The 18,582-nt window shown below is 36.0% G+C and overlaps 1 protein-coding gene across 7 annotated transcripts in view; it reads right to left on the reverse strand.

The window, feature by feature from the left end:
* LOC126858198 (homeobox protein SIX2-like) overlaps positions 1-18,566 on the reverse strand; it is a 47,327-nt gene extending 28,761 nt beyond the window's left edge. For 6 of the 7 annotated variants that reach the window (XR_007688626.1, XR_007688622.1, XR_007688624.1 and 3 more), the window contains exons 1-3: positions 16,018-18,566; positions 10,849-11,131; positions 9,176-9,410 (exon numbers count right to left, since the gene is read on the reverse strand). Coding sequence is in view for 1 of the 7 variants with exons in the window: in XM_050608350.1 (XP_050464307.1) it covers positions 9,176-9,410; positions 10,849-11,131; positions 16,018-16,323 (824 nt within the window). In the remaining 6 variants the exon portion in view is untranslated. The remainder of the gene's footprint in view (positions 1-9,175; positions 9,411-10,848; positions 11,132-16,017) is intronic. The other variant, XR_007688627.1, reaches the window with a different exon arrangement.
* Between the last annotated feature and the right edge of the window lie 16 nt (positions 18,567-18,582).

Here is an 18,582-nt window from a genome sequence, read left to right on the forward strand (position 1 = left end):
CTTATTCATTGCACAATCGATGCAAAAATATAAACGAGTACAGAACTACGCGCAATAAACTAGAGGACTTAGGCTGAATGGCAATTATAAATACTAGAAAATTTTGATAACAAATATTTGCGGAAGTGTTGTAAATGCGTGCCATAAATATTTTTAATATTATATATATATATATTATATTATATTAAAGATTATTAATATAAATTATATAAATTATATTAAAAATTGATACTTAGTTTTTTAAACTTTTGTGATCATAATAACACAATAAAATTTTAAAGAAGAAAGTCTCGACTTTTTTTCTGCGATGCAGAAACTTTTGCGATATAATCTGTCGTTTTAATTACGACATAATGCGGTCGAGGGGATTAATCAACGTCGAGAATTTGACATTTAGAGTCCAAAAATCTCGGAAGCGGATACGGCGACAGCGCATACGGTATACGTTGAAATGGGTTCTCTGGTTACAGACACGGGCAGCGCGCTGCCCGGACACCGTGCTCGCTGTAACCGTAAACCGGGGAATGGTACCAGTATTCGCGCGGCTATTTCGGGGACACGTCGCGGCGTTACAATCTAAACGAGTGTCTCCTTCCGCTTGACCCAAAAGCATCTTTATTCGCGCGCGAAAATTCACGCGACAGACTCGCGTCGTCGTTCTTTGCGTAATCGTTGTCGGAAAAATTCACGTGCTTCAACCAAACGTCAATTCGCCATCGATATATCATCGATAAATCTCACGGGAATTTAGTAATAAAAACTGTTTTCATCTAAATCGCGATATGCATTTACGAATCTGCTAGGTGTCATCAAACATGTATTAATCTAGAACGCAAATAAATTTTTATTAACGCGCTGAAAAATATATTTCATAATTAAATTATCAAAATCCTATAATTAACGTAACGTGACTATAAGATTAAAGATGTCGATTAATCATGCACATATGAAATCGTAATAAAACTGAATATCAAAAAATCAATGTCTAATTTATAATTTATGCGACTTGGAAAAGATTAGAAGCATTAATTATATATCTAATTACGCAGATCTATAATCCGATATAAAATATTTTTATATTACACATATACATAGCCCTAAAATGGGAGACATAATATTAAATAAACAAATTTTTCTTTTTCTCTAAAAAAATATCTAGAGTTAGATTTTTCTTATCCAATTTAAACGTTTGCAATAGAGAAAGTTCTCTTGAAAGTATTTCGAACCTTCGAGTGATTAATGACGACGCGACAGTGGCCGAAGTTAGCCGTAATCGGGCGCCATGCCGAAAGAATACGTAGGATGTACGAAGGGCGAGGTAAAGTAGCGCCACCCTCTTTGTGTCACCGGCGAGTCTCTGCTTTTCAGAAGGAGTCAATATTGGCGCAGCCACCCCTGTGTCTAACCCTTATCGCAGCCACCCCCGCAGCCGTTACGCCCTCTCGATGCTGACTCCCCCATATGTCCCTTGCCACATCCGGCGCACTGTCCCTTCTAGGAGAACCCGCCACTTCGATTATTTTTAACCCCCTTGTCCGCGAATCGATATCTACCCGCGGTTAATCAACCGTAGAATAATCCAATAAGCGAAATTGTTTCGTTAAAGTTTGACGATAGAACTTACTTTCTATCTTAAGAATCGAGAATGTAGGCATTACATATAAATATTATACATATATCCAGAACGAGAAAATATATATATACATATGATAAATGATCAATGATATTAGATTCGAGTATCATTTAAAAATATTAATAGATATTAGAAATGTGGGAAATGGATTAATCGAAATTAATCGGATAAACGTTAATATGTTTTCGTTAAATTTTAACACGTTACACGAGTAATAAAGTAATAACAAAAAAGATTTCTATGAAAATAAAGAAAATAGGCAGAGAAGCAAATAGCAAATGCACGTGTGTAATATATTAAATAAAAAATTATATGTATAAGCAATTCACAAGAATAATATTTGACTAAAAAGAAACGTCACACGCGAATCGCTTAGAAATAATAAAGTAAAATACAATAATGATGCAAATTTAGATTGTTGCTATACGTTTATTTTTAATCATAAATATATTATTTTTGTAAATTTTAATTCATTAAAATCCTCGTGAATTGTTTAATTTTTATGCTTAATATTTATTGCACGTATATCCGCTTTTTGTTCCTCGAGAGTTCACCTATTATTTTATTTAATAAAGTAATGATCGAAAATTTTATATTCGTAAAAATTTCAATAAAATATACATATTGTTCAGAATGAGGTGTGTGAAGAATATATTATAGTGTAAAATAAACATTAAATCGTATTAAACATAAAATCGTATCGTATTCCATTTTTATTCCATATTACTGTGTAACTTTGCAAAAAGTGCAACGCAATATTGATATGTATTTTTACATCATTATACAGTAAAAGCATCGAAGTTACTGAAATTTTATCTTTACAAACTTTATTATCAAAATTGTAGAAATATAAAATATTGCTAAAAATTATCTATTAAAGATATCTCTCGTGCGTTATTATGATTTTAACCTGAATTTTATTTTTAGTCTGCTTTTTTTTTCCAGTGATAAAAGGCTGAGCAAGAAATAATTATAATTATAACTATTATGAGTCTTTCAATTATATGATTGATAACTATTATTTTTTTAATCATTCTCTTGATTTGTCTAAATACAATATATGTATCATATATTTTCTATCAATACATGTGTATAGGCATTTTTTTGACAAATCTGAAATTTGTTCAAAAATTAAAATTATAATATAATTAAAGATAATTTTATGATTATAATAAAAAGGAGAGAATCTCTGTCTCCTTTCTCTCTCTTTCAATTTTCTGTAAAAATATTCGCCAAGCTTATTTATTAAGTTTCAGATAAATATCTGTTAAAAATTATTTTTTTTCTTCGCCACATTTAGTATTACAATTGTGTTCCGATTAATTATCGTCTCTCGCAACAGCTTTTATATTCTTGAAATATACAATTTATAATCGTTATGCGTGCCACTCTTCTTTGTTCACGCGTAGAATTTTACGACAATGATACGGCGGATCATCGAGTCCAGTTCGCAGAAAACGTCAGAAGAACCGCACACGTCGCCCGATAAAACGTCGCCACAAACAAATGCGGTGAGCAGCCGGGCGCCTTCTCTCCCGCGTGTGTTTCGCTTATGCGGCGCGAATAAAACGTTCGCCCCTAATCTAATCTAATCTAAAGTGGACAATCTGACGGTACCGGCGGCGAATAAGAGAGACGTTAATCTTCCTGCCAGTAGTTTCCGAGCGACGGCCATGGAGCAAAATAATAATCTCGCTGTGTTTACAATTTAAGTATCAATCCATAATAATCGTAAACTAGGTACATATCCTTTCTTATACACCTTTAAGTTGTAAATAAGTTTATCATCTCTATATGAAATTTATGTATGAAAAAAAATTCAAAGAATAATTTTAAAAGTAAATATCTAATCACATATATATGTAAGGACGCTCTTGAAAAGTAGCAAGTGGTTAGCAACGATGCTAATCTCCGAAAAAAGAAGAGTGTGATCTAAGTATATTTCACATAATTTCAATATTTTATGGCGCGATAGATCGAATCGAGGTCAACGTAGAGGACTTATCACTTAGATCGGTCCGAGTAAGACAATTTAAAATTTTAACAAATCGATCGCACGAGGTAAGATTGTCAGTTGGCTGGAAATAACGTCTCTCCCATGTTCTTTCTCCATTTTTCTGTCTGCTCTGTCGGATGAAGGGGGAGACGCGAAGACGAGGACGAGGGTGAGGGCGAGCGTTCGAGGGTTCGTACATTAGCAATGTTTTGTTGACATTGGAGAACAACGACGAAGCCATTACTGGCTTCTGCCAACGTGATATAGCCCTTCGATCGAGAAAGCCAGCGCAAACCCAGCCGTCCAAGTGATTGTGCTATCTCTTTCTATTATCAGGACCGCGGTTACTATATCGTAAAAGTATTGTTGAAACTTTTAATTTTTATTTTTAAAAATCCTTTTTAATACATATTTCAGAAGTTTAAAAAAAAAAAAGAAACTAATATCTGCTTGAAATATTCATAACTTTTACAATTTCATAAGCTAATTTCGCTTCTAAACCGCGATTGACGTAGATCGTAGATTGTTATAACATAATAATTCCCGCGTACTTTATGTAATAAATTTATCGCGGGAATAAAACAGAAAATAAAATCCTTCATCTCATTCATCAGAAATAGCTTTTTGATATATAAGCGTGCTTTTATAGCTCAAATACTCTCTCGTTTTAAGACTATTAATCTCAGCTAAATAATTCGGCCAAAGAATAATAAATATGAGAAACTATAAATCGGAGGAAAGCTTTATGTCCACGGAGAGGGAAGATATCCGTACTACGCTCTATTTATCTCTAGCACCGAGCGTTATTATTCTTAAATCTGTCAGAGCGATCCCTTCGAAGATCATTGTGGCGCGACTTTCTATCGGGACTAGCGCGACAGTAATAAAGACGTTTTAAGCGCCATATATACAAACGCGGCCGCTGCGTAGAGAAACAGAAAGAGAGAGAGAGAGAGAGAGAGAGAGAGAGAGAGAGCAAAAAAATATACACAACGCGACCAGCGCGTGCGGCCGGGAGTTTATTTTCGACTGTGAAGAATGAAGGCACAATGCACTCGCGGATGCGCCAGCATCCGTTCCCCCTTCGCCCTTCTCTCCACTCTATGTCCTCCTTGTTTTTTCGCTTCGATGATCGAAATCGACATATTTCAAGTGACATATAGCGCGGCGCAGTTCGAAGCGGAAAAAAATGATGCAACGTGAAACACGCGGCATTTATTTTTCAAGCCGAGCAATAGAATCGATATTCGTACAAAAACGAAAAATGAAAAAAAAAAAAAGAAATTCGGACGCTCTTCGATCTTCAAGAGCAATGCGGTCAGTTTTAATATCCGGCACTTTTTATATCCGTTGCAATAATTCATCGCCACGCTGGCCACGTCTTTTTTGTATCGTTTAGATGAACAAATTTACAGAAGTAATTTTCATTAAAGGAAATGCGATGCCGCGTGCACGTTATACATATTATCGATTATATACATTATTTCGCTAATGGCATAATCATAACTTTCTATATATTTTAGATAGGAGACTCTCAGAGTACACAAGTATGTTAAATCATATGTCGTCATCATTGTCGCACACATCGCGCATTCTCCATTTTGTTGTTTATATTATTTTTAGCCTAATCGAGACTAAAGTAAGCTTTCAGCGAACTGGTAGCGCAGAATTAGCCCCCTCTCCCCCCCGCGCTGTAACGCGATACCGATGTATGTCGGAAAATTTCGAGAAGCGATGAGACGCGCGCGCGGAGAGCAAGTCGGATTATCCGGCGGCGGCGCTGATCATCTTAATCAGCATCAAGGCGCGTTATCTCGCGTTTGGACGATATACGCACGTTCCATCGTCACCGGATACCGAGAACGGCGACAGCGGTTCCGTTATCGTCGGCAGCGATGGAGCAACGACGCCGTCGCCGCTGTCACACCCCGTCGATCGGTGACACGTCGTCGTCGTCGTCGTCGTCGTCGTCTTGCCTCGTGCGTTTCTCAAAGTGCAGCGAATGCACTTCGCCGTGCGGAGGATGCTGACAACTCTGTATCTGGCTCGGCCGGCGTAAATAATCGCGCTGATAATTGCGGGACCGAGAAAACGGGGCCCGTCCTCCTTCCTCTTATCGCTCGATTTTTTTCGGTATGCAAAACATATCGTCCGGGATTTATCTCGATTGACGTCTCATTGTTTAAAGTTTGTTACGACGGGAAGAGAATGCGAGAGTCATGTGGAGATTAAGCGAACGATGTTACGGATGTTTCGAGAATCCACGAGTGTTTATATCCGATCTTATCTTTAACGCGATTCCGACCTTATATACTTCCGCTCGAGTGTGTCGATACGCGTGGGTCTTTAATCAGAATCGATTACTAATACCAACTCATTTGACAGTTACGAATCAGAGTAGAGCGTGTGCAATTTTTTCTCAAATTGTTATACAATTTTTTTTAAATTTTTATCATTGTAATTATATATGGTTAATATATATAAATAATTCGTAAGAAAAAAAATTGATGAGAATTAAATTATGATCTGGAAATTAATGCTATTAATTTATTGTTATTCGTAATTATTTTATTATAATTGTAATTATTTTGTCATTATTGTCATGTATTCATTATTATTGGTCTTTTCAATCCTCATTACGTGACAGAATTCTTATAAAAAATTAATCATCCTTTATCACTTTAATAAATACATACACAGTGTCCCTTCAAATTATACATATAGTTATACAAAATAAATTTATCATCTTTAAGTTCGTTTCGCTCTTTTTTTATAGTCATAGCCTGCGTTTCATCGAGCGTGCGCGTTATATTGTGCTCAAACGAGATAGTTAAATCGTTCGATAACAGCTCCCGGGGGAAGACTACAGTTCCGTATTTGACGTTTTTTGCCTGCCGTAGACGCCCACGAGACGCCCCTGTCCCGAGGGAGGGAAACATCGCCCCTACGTGTGCGAGATCGACTTCATTTCCGAGCATGTGTGCGTTAAACAGGCAAATAATTACAGCCTTTTAACTTATTATTCCGTTGTTACAAATAATATATTATAAACAAAGACAAAGTATGTTCACTCTAAAGTTTATTAAACCAGTTCTTAGAATTCCTTAGCGAGCCCGATAGAACGTGAATAAAAAATAAAAAAAAACAATAAATAAATAACTTGTATTGGACATAATGCTTATTTCAATGAATCTATAATGTCGGAATGATCGAAACTCCATTTCATAAGCGATCTTTAGCGGATTTGTTCGTAACAATAACAATTAAAATACTAATATTTTATTAAATTGTACCGAAAGTTGTTTTATTTCATTCCCCATTATGAAATATGTATATGAAACAAAAAATATAAATAATAAGAAAAACTTCGAGCATGTCAATAATATTTAAAATACATAAATTTGTATGTGTATTGATGAATAAATCGATACATTTAGTGTATTTAATATTTTAAAAATTATAATTATTATCGCGTGACCACAACTTATGGAAATGAAATCATAGAAGAATATTGTGTACTAAATGTGTTTCAATCTTTCTGATCATATGTTAATAGCGTTCGCACAGAGTGTCTTCATTGAAGGATACGTAGATCCATATGAATCGTGGTTACGATGTCTTCTCATGAGGGAGGAAGTGGGAAGCACCACCGTGGCAGGACACACGTCATGCCACGGGGAACGTATCGAATTTCTTATGGCTTCTGTGTATTCCCATGGATAAAGGCAGGAGGTCAGAGATGCGTGCGCGTCTACGAGGTGGTCTTCGCGAATTAACGTTCGTAGGATCAAAATGCAATGACGTTCGAGATCGTCGATGAGTGTAAATTTAATTGTTAATATGATCGAAAAGCGTATTCTTGCTGAAAGTAAATGTAATATTCATTTTCGATGATTGAAATTAGAACTGAGATTCTGCCGATATTGAAAGCACGAGTCAAAAAGATTGTGTACTTATTGTTAGACTGTTTTGGAAGAAAATCTTATTTGTAAAGGTGAAATGTTTGCTTTGCATAAACTCAACTGATTATTTATTAAAGCTGAATACGAAACATTATTAACAAGGTAAAAGTTCGTAAATTTACAAATAGTATAGAACACTTATGAACACCCTATAGATTGTTCACATCGAGAGGTTTGGGAGAGTATCGCGAATATACACGTATCATTCACCGCATATTAATTACAGGAAATTCTACAAAACACCCGTATCTTCATATCATTTCAATATCTAAATATTATATTCATTTAATTACTCGATCGTGATCTCTTTCGCATGTTTGCTTTTCCGAATTATTATAGCGAATTTAGATTTTACATAAATCAATCTTGAAAGAATTTATGATAATTCTAATTTTTACATTACACCATTTTTTATTATTAATATCATATTTCTTTATCTCAACTTGATCCATTAGAAAATTATAATTTCTTTTTTAACAGATACGTTAATTTTCAAAGAGAAGAGAACGTTGAAAAGAAAAGACAAGCAAATTTTACATTTGTAAATTAAATCTACAAAAATCTATCTTAATATATAATATAATTTAAGATGGATAATTTAAAATTGTATGCCCTTATTAAATATTTATATCTATTTCGCTCATTTATCAACCGATAAAATAATCACGCTTTAGCGTATTATTTGATGTTCCAACGATACTAACGTTCTGCCATTCGCATTCCAAGTTATGTGAAAGAATTCACGAGAGATCGGCGATTCTGTCAGCGTGGCCAGGTGGCCGATTATTTATTTATTATTCGCTCGCGAGAAAAGAGAAAAGAAAAGGACGGCCGGCGCGAGTATGCATGCGACACGATGCTACGCGGCGGAAGGCATCGCGTTACGCACATAGTTATGGGGCCTCCGCTCGTTTCTAAAATCGGATGTAGAGCAACGACCTTCCAAACAACACGGGGACTCTCTTCTACGGACGAACGCTCCTATTCCGCGCAGAGACGAAAATTCCACACATTATAACGTTCCTCAATTATACAACATACCGACGCCCCTTAAAGACACCGCTAGATGTTTATCTGATGGAGTATCTGACAAAACTGTTTGGGCTTTATTATGTCAGGAATTTTAATCTAATCTTTCATATCAACAAATTTTGCTGATTACATCAACTGCATATTATTTATACTTTGAGAATCGTTCCTGCCCGCGCGTGTGATTTAATATTAATCTAATTATCTTTAATAAAATAATTCAATAATGATGTTTTAACATAATTGAATTTTATAATAAAAGACGCGAATATATGAGACAGAAAAGAGAATTTCTATCTTCAATTCTGTCTTTAATGGCTATTTCGTCGTTTGCGCTGTTTCTCTGATATTTATAATCTTTATCACAGAGAATTGGATTGTTTATCATTATTTTTAGCTAATTATATTTTTTGAAATATATATTGTCGTGCCTTTGTTCTAAAAGAATTTTTTTAGAATGCGATACATTTCGTTCAATCTCTCTCTTTTTTTTTTTTTTTTTGAGAAGTACAGCGTCAAGAAAAATTAAAAGTTATTGATATATCAAAGACTCACCTATGCTCGGCGGCGCGGTCTCTCTGTCTCCGGTTTTTGAACCAATTACTGACTTGCGTGGTGGTGAGGCCAGTGCTCTCCGCCAATTCTCGCTTTTCGCGCGGCGACGGATACGGATTGGTGGCATACCAATCCCTCAGAACGCTCCTGGACTTTTCCTTGAAGCAGTAAGACGTTTCCTCGCCGTCCCAAATAGTGCGCGGTAGCGGAAACTTACGGCGCACTCGATACTTTCCTTAAAAAAAAAAAAAAGGAAGAAATAATCTCCATTAATCTATCGATAAATCAAGATTGGAAGCCGTTGAATTAATAGAATTATGAATTAAACGTCTCGCTGGCATATTCTATCCTTATCTCAAGATTAGGATCGTCGCGCAAAAAAAAAAAAGATGAATTTTTAAAACATTTTAAAATTTTATATATCTTGATGAACGAGAGAGAAATCGTGTCGCGATCGCGAAATTATGGAAAAAACGGAAGAGGAAGCGGCTACTGTGCACTTTGATTCTCTTGGTATACGCGCAGAGAAACGCGCTTTGTTTAGCTTCTCTTTTTTTCGGGGACGGATTTGGTTTCTGGGGCGAGCGCAACGGGTTGGCGGCGTCGTCGGCTTCACGCGCGCATCGTTCGCAAATAAGATCGGGCGAGGAAAATAGGGGCCAAGTCTATACCGCTCATTAGCTCGAATTGCATTCGGTAATAACTTACTCCGTCCGTTAATGTTGAAAACGTGTGCGCGCCATTCAATTCACCTCGCTGAGCGCGTGTTATTAATCGCCGCGTGCAATAAACATTAGCGCGAAAATAAACGTGACACACCCACGCGAGATTTAAACGCCGCTCGCCGATATTGTTTAACGTAAGTTTAATCCGCGAAATAATATTCCATGTCCATCGAATTTTGTATACATGTATATATGTATATATTTAATATAAAATATATATATATATATATATATATATATATATATATATAATTTAGATAACAGATAATGTTCATAAGCTATTACATATGAAACGCACTATTAAACCGCAGACTACATAAAATTATGGAGAAATTCCATTAACAAAAGTCACATAATTATGATAATGTTTTAATAATATAATATATTTCTCCTACATTATTTCAGATGATAATATAAGAAAAAGATAGTACAAGTATATAGATATATATTTAGTGTAATTACGCTATTTCAAAAATTATAATATTGTTACAAATATAATATTGTGTACTGTATAAATTTTGCTTAGAAATTTTATTTATAGCTTAATCATGTAGATAAATGCACACATATCTTGAAATAAATATCAAAAATATCTTCGGTACATATGTGTTCGCATATGCAAAAAGATTGATGAAAAATGTGATTTTTATGTCTACATTCATATCTTATTCTTGGATTTTCTATACTTTAGTAAAATAATCGATCAAGGCAGAGAATAATGCTTGCGCTTTTAAGAATTCTCTAATCTATTTGATATTGCACAATTAATTTATCTATTCTCAAAATTAATGAAAATATTTTTCAATCATAAATCTAACAATTATTGCTAAAAATGAAAGATACTTAATCGATCAAACAAATTGATATTATTAAAAGTAATTTGCAGTCGCATCATTCTCATAAGTAAAATATAGAAAATGAGAAGATCGTTAAAAGATTTTTACTAACCGACTGCGCCAAGGGGCCTACCACGTAGCCTCTCAGCCTCGATGTAGTGGGCCTTGAGCCAGAGGGCCTGCAATTTGGGATGATTGTTCGGGCTGAAGGTATGACTCTCCAGGATCCTGTAGAGCTCCTTAAATTGGCCCCGATGAAAGGCGACGATCGCCTTGGCCTTGAGGACACTCTCGTGCCGATGCAACCTGGTGCACGCCGGCAGAGACCAAAGAAATCTGCTGAGCCTCTCCACGGAGCCTGCCTGCTGGAGAACCTGGACATTCGACACCATCGCCTTGAAGACGATAGACAGGGGGGGCACACTGTTAGTCGGCAAAACTCATCCCGGGTCTCCTCTTATTCTAGTGTATCTTGTATATGTCTCGCATTCACCTCTCTCAGAGTTGAGCGTTTTGTTTCAAGAAAGACGACTCGGACAGCGATTATCTAATAGTTAATCAGACGGGGCGCGTATTTTCGCGTTACGGAGAGAATTAAGGATTAGGATGAGAACAAAAATACAGCAATTCAGAGATCGTGGGTAAGAAAAGATCTATTTTTGAAAATTTCAGAAAAAATGATGAATTTTGATCTTTTCGCAGTCTCAGGTGAAAATCAGGTTTACATTTAAAATTTTTAATTCTTTTTTCAAACAACGATTATTTGGATTGAGTTATTTGTATTAGATCTATCACACGCTCGATTCTTTTTTTTTTTTTTGGAAATCAGAATCAGTTATCTTTAAAGAATCATATTAATAAAGAAGATATAAAATTATTTGTTTTGTATTTTATAGGCATTTAAAAAAATAGTATTTATACCTTTTTTTTATAAAAATAATAAATTTGGAAGAATTGCAAGATTATAAAATTACAAAAGTTATTTATACAAGCATTTTCTGAGTACTGTTTATAATTCAAAGAAGTATGAATATGAATACGAATATGAATTTAGGATTTCAATCGGATGAGATTCAATATTAAATGAGAATTAAAATATCAAATACTAAATTCAAAGGGATGGATAAATCAGGATGTCTATTTACTATGCCGACATATCACGAATTTCAACTAATTGAATTTCTGCGAGCATGCAAAAATAATTTTCGTGTCCCAAAGCAATTAAAATAAATCGATATATATTTCCATAAATTATTTGAAATATACATATGAATTTTCAGATAGTCGGTATATAATTCTCTATATCAAGACAATGTTAGAATCAATAATCACGAGTGAAAATTGTGTATATTTAATTTATAGATTTCTCCTACAATAAATGTACGTAATAAAATTATAAGTCAAAGCTATGGAATCACAAAAAAAATCTATAATAATGAAATTTGATCAAATACAAATTTATAAAATTGTTAAATTTCAAAAATTGCGACTTAGTAGAATCTTATTACTATAAGCAAAACGTTATACTGGTACATTTTTTTAATTCGTATAATTTCTTGAAAGAATCGCTAATGAATTTAAATCTTCGCGTAATATGTTTTTCAGCGAAACATCGATATGCCGTTATATCCTTCAGTTTGTTTCATCAACATACATTTCTTGCAGTGATATAAATCACAATAATAAATTCTGCTTGAGAAAATTATTATCTATTTGCCGATATTTGCATATATTATACCAGTGATGTTTATTCGATATCATGCACCAATGCCAGTCTAGTAGTTATCGTCTTACGTATTTTTAATTTACACATAATTGATTTTTTAAAAGCGCGGTATAAAATCGATACATGTTATAATATAAATAATGATACAATATAAATTTTATACGTATAATAAAAAAAAAATTCGATGCACTCACAAACTATAACGTCATTCGCGTTCATCTTTCAGTATATAAAAATAAATAAATACAAATTAGATAAATTCATCACATTTTTGGCATATTTTTATATTTTTCTCAATAATATAACATAATTAAATTTTTATATTTTTTTGATTACAAAGAAATTTAATTTATCGTGTAGTATCTCAAATTTCATATCTCTCTTGCTCTTTATTCTTCTGATTTTTTTCATTTCTCCATTCTCTAAAAATTTTGTACAAACAGTACGCGTAAAATTACATTACAATTAACCGACTGTCAGAAGTGATATAAATTTCTCTCTAGCACGTGAAATTAATTACTGCAAAAGTACTGACACAAAATTAAGACATCGCTGATCGTACGCGGATGGATTCTTAATCACCGCTTAATTGGCAATATGAGCTCTGTACACCTGTCATCTTTGTCTGCTCGCCGTCGTCGCCGGATGTCGCCGAATTTTCACGGTACGACCGATTAATCTTGGCCGCGTGGCATAATGAGAAATGAGTGTCACGTCACCGAAAGCGAAGAGAAACGTATGACATAGATCTTGAGATCGGACTAACTGCAACTAATACAGCTACCGCAATCAGAAATCGCGCAATTTCATTCCACTTTCTTCTAGAACTGAATAACTTTGTGATATGATGCGCGTTATACATATTGAAAAATAAATGTACGAAAAAATCATATTCTAAGCAATTTTTTCAGAAATTTTCTTCCATCTTTATTTCAGATTTATTAGATAATTATACTGAAGAGCATCACCTTCAATCTTTTCATTGAATCTTGGATGTAATTATAAGTAAATAATTTTTATGAATTAATATGTATGTAATTATTAATTTATACGGATATTCGATGAATGCAAATATTTAAATAGTTGTAATTTTATAATTATATGAAAGAAAAAAGTTATATATAATTATATTAAAGAAAAAAATTAGATCCAAATTAAATTATATATTAAACTTAAATTATATAATACTACTAAAACTGGGATTTAAAGAAATCGATATTCAAGAATAATCTAAAGAATTAAAAGAAAATTATTCAGTCCTACCATTTTCCTTTTTCTCGTAGTATACGATTGATCCCTCGTCGGGATTCGAGATCGAGCGAATAGAATCGGTGACATTCGGTGAAACGATTTTTTTTATTCTTTGAAATATCTATCGATGAATAATACCTCGAATGATACAAGACAACTAGCGCCCACGTGTCACAGAAAATATCGCAACAATCACTATATATTTTTGAACAGATCGATACGCGATAGCGACCCAATTTCGCAGGTCGCGTCTTATGCTAACCGAGAGAGTATCTTCGCATTCTATAAAATTCACTCGCAAATTTTCTACATCGTAATCCTTCTGTGCGACGTGGGCAAGGAGTTAAAAGTCTAGCCGCATAATTATATTAATTATAGCGCTAGCACACGCACACACATACAGAGGGCTATGCACGTGCAAAGACGCCTTATGCGATCGATTACTTTCGCGTTTGGCAAACTCATCTTTCTTCACACACAGTCGATTATTATCTTTATAATGATCACATTCGTTGATCGGCGTGCGGAAATCGTCGCACGTTGCAATCATTCGCGAATAAAGCACTTTCATCTTCTTGCCTAATACAAAAAGTATGTAAATTTCTGATATATACTTTCACAGTAAAAAATCCCAAACTAAATAGATCAAGCAAGTAATTCAAAAATCTAAAAGAAACATCCAAGAAACATTTCAAAATTCGAGATATATTTTAAATAAACGTTTTTTACTCGATTAAAAAACATATCGCAATAAATGTCTGTATATAACATATGATTTTAATGCAAGAATTAATTTATTAAATTCGTAAGATATTCTTATCAAAGTTTCCTATTTTATATTTATTAATAGCGACAATCTTCGCAAATAAATAATTCGAGTCTGCAATTTTGACAAATGCAATTTGACGAGTGTGCAATGGAGAATTAATGAGAATTTTGCCAAGCGTATGCGGGAAGTACCTTCGTGAAAATCATCTCTTTCTCTCTCTCTCTCTCTCTCTCTCTCTCTCTTTCTTTCGAACAGGATGAATTAACACGTGGGACGTTCGATATGAGGGACGTAAACGTCGCGCGCAAAACAATTTACGGTTACAGTAAAATCGTGCAGATTCCATTAAGCATGTGACATGCAAGCAAATCTTGGCGCATAACGCTGCATATTGTCGGCGATATAACGACTACATTGTCGCGGCGATAATTTCATCATCGCGGCGACGTAAGATCTCCGTTGTTTCCATATTTTTAAATGGCAGTTAACGCGATGATACTGGCATCCGCGCATGCAAATATATTATATTATATATATATATATATATATATATATATATATATAATTTTATGAAATATCTACGCGCGCGATAGAACATATATTTTCTTTCAAAATATTAAATATACATACAATAATCACGTAACAAAATAAGAAACAAAAAAAAACATAAAGAAAGGAGAATATGCAAAATTACGTCGCAATAATAGATACTTGAAAAAATAATTGAATGAGATGAAAATTATGTTTGAAGAGATGCGCGATTCGAATATCCAACGTTAAAAAAAAAACTTGCAACGCAAAATAATGATATTCAATGCGCATTTCGTCGTACGTAATCATAAAATTAGATCATTTTGCTCTTAAATTTGGCGAAAGTTACAAATCGACCAGTGTTATTTCGCCGAGAAAAATGCAACGATTGCTATTCACACTCACCATCAACCGCTCATCAACTCTACGCGCGAACATATACAATATTTTCAATTAATATATTTTTTTATATTTTTGTTCATAATTAATACAATAAAGTTATAAAACTAATGCTACCCTTTTTGCAGCGCGAACAAAATATTCAATGTATTTAACTCAAGCATAAGAATCATTATGTTACATTTTCTATTAATTCGTCAAGATTCGTACGTTAGCGTTTACTGTGATCGTAACCATTACGAGAAATTTATATCTTGAACTGAGTTTTAATCGGAATGTTAGTGGAATGTCACGTTTTCTGAACATGACAAGCGTGTCAACGAGCGGCTGATGGCAACACACGGTGTCAAGCAACTAGAGACCCTCTCTAATAAAAGTCACGAGAGACAACAAAATTCCAATTTAATTTTCACTATGTCAAACGCGACGCAACACAATACAATTTGAATTATTTTAACATCAAAATCGCGCTTATCCTTTTAAAAATCTCTCGGACATCTTTCGAGAGATTATTCAAGACATTATTCTCGTATATTACTTCGTGAACGTCTTCGCGAATCTTACGAGAGGGGCTCCGTGGAAAAAACCGACCCGACACGACTTACCTCGCAGACACACGCGACTTGCTCCTGCGTGAAGCCGAAACTCGGCAGCTGGCCGTTACCGCTGCCCCCGGCGGAGCTCGCCGGACTGTCCTGCGGACTGTAGCTGGCCGCCCCGGTCGTGCCGGGCGTGTAAGCGTTCTCCACCGTGCCGCTCGTCGTCGAGTGTCCGGTCAAGGGTGTGGGCGTGCTCTGGGGGCTGTAGTCGCCGGCGGCGGTACCGAGAACGTCCGTGCCACCGGCGCCGCCGGCACCCGCCGACGTGCCCATCGCACCCCCGTTACCAGCGGTGCCACCGTAGGCCATCATGGCTGTGTCATCGCCGGGGTCCACCACGACCCCTCGCACCGTGGCACCGCCGCTCTCCACCGTGCTGCTGACCCCGTGCGATCGTCCTATTCGTTTGGCGTTCGCGATCCGACGGTCCCCGTCGCTCGAGGGGGAGCGCCTCTTCCTCTTACTCGCCGCTCATCTTCAGACGAGTGGGTCAGACGATTATCCTCCGTGGAATTACTGTGAATTTTTAGAACGTCCGGACGAGGACATCGTGCGATGCGTCTTGATCTAGGATCGGGAGGAACTCAAATATCCAGATGTTATTTTAATATAAATATTAAGTAAGATTAAAAAGATTGATAACTGGAATTTAATTATAGTTCGGGATCTTGCTGCAATTGCAAGTTTGTAACGATGTGTCAGCGGTGGAAGATGAAGAGCACGTATGATGAAAGTCCATGTAAGGCAATAATGAAAGTAACTCGATGATCCAAGTGTATACCAATACTAGTCCAAAGTCAATCACCAGTTTAATGCGTCGATTCTTAATTATCGTTATGCGCGCGAAATATTTCTTTCCTTTTCTCTTCTTGTGTGTGTGTATGTTTAATTAAATTATGTTAATAATAAATTTTAAATATTAGTATGTAAATTTGCGTAAACTGTGTGCACTGTATTGCGTGTAACTCGAAGCAGAAAAGAAGACACTTTTTCGCAATCCGTCTGATAAATCGTCGATGATTGTTTGGAAAAGATCGTATGTCCTTCCAAGGCATCGATACTCGTCGCAACTTTGCACTTTGATGTTTCTACGATCGCCGCTGATTGCAGTCACGAGGAGATTGCGTGAAAAATCTCATGCTTAGGCGCACGATATCACACCGGTTGAGCCGCGAACGTCACAACGAAAAAAAGAAAAAAAGATTCCTCGGCGTTACCGAAGAACGATTTCTTCTTGATATCAGTCTCGTGATTAGCTTCCAGCCGACGGTCGGCTGGATTCACAAGTTTCAAGTCGGAAGAATCTCCGTTTCTTTATCACTGATTTTCGATTTAACACAAGTCACTTAAGAAGTTAGGAATAAATAAAATAACTTTAACTTTGTGGATTGTATCTGAACATTTCTCGTTCGCAGATTAAATATTGCTCGACATATTATTATTATAACTTGCAGCGAATATTTAGATCGTAGATTTCAAAAAGTCGAAAATTAAATCACATCCCGGATGATCTTCGCTATGCCTCTGTCGATTTCCGTTTCTCGTTCTGGCTCGGGATCATCCACCGAAATACTTTTCGTACAATCATCCAATCACATGCTTCTCGAAAATTTTTCCGTCCCACAAATTCATCCGTGTATTATATAGTGCGCGCGATGACTTATGTAGCGAATCGGTGGCCGCCCAGTTTCTTCTCTCGTCGATTGCCTGCTCTTTCTCCCGTTTTCGCTGTCGGGCACACAGGTTGCACCGTGAAATCCACGGGCTCGTGTTTCCACGGGGCCAGAGACCGCTATTTATAGATCGCTTGGTACACTCGCGAGCGCGCCGCTATTATTAGAGGCGCCTTAACGAGCGTCCCCCTCGCACTCCTTCAATCCCATCGACGCCTCTTCTCGAAAATGTCATCAAACCGCTTCAACAATTGCCACCTCTTTTAATAATTTGACAATTTAATGCCATTTACGCGTAAAATCAAATTTTTACGCGCGCAATGACGCTGTCTTCTCTCTCGCTCTCTTCCTTTGATAAGATGATTCTTCGCTTGCTGAAATCTCACATTCTCGCTCTGTACACTATGCGTCACTAAAATACGCACTGGCAAATTTTCAATGCGAGCTAAGAATGTTGATAATGTTCGGCACACTTGGACCGATTTTCGAACAAGATTCGATAATAGTCTCTCAGGACCGCGCCTTCGCGTAGAAAACGGGTGTGCCGGAAAATTCCACCCGTGCGATTCACTCGGTTGAGATTCGCGTCGTACACACAGCACGCGAGAGAAAGGTATACTTTTTTGTCGGGATACTTGTCACGAATAAAAAAAAAAGAGAAAACACACCGACGATGCTCGCGGAAAAAGTGTTTCTCGCGATTCTCTCTGTCTTAAATTTGCCGATCGTACGACTGGACTCGCGCGTCAGATCGTCTTTCAAAGAGGATTCCGATCGCGATTCCAGATCACTTGGACGAGAGCAGCCTCGAGGCGGCGGATCAATGGGACCGTATTCGTCTCTCTCGCAGCCACGCGAGAGAGAAACACTCTCCTCACGCGCGCACCAAAAGGGACTG

Source organism: Cataglyphis hispanica, chromosome 2 (assembly GCF_021464435.1).
Source record: "Cataglyphis hispanica isolate Lineage 1 chromosome 2, ULB_Chis1_1.0, whole genome shotgun sequence".
In the NCBI taxonomy this organism is placed as follows: domain Eukaryota; kingdom Metazoa; phylum Arthropoda; class Insecta; order Hymenoptera; family Formicidae; genus Cataglyphis; species Cataglyphis hispanica.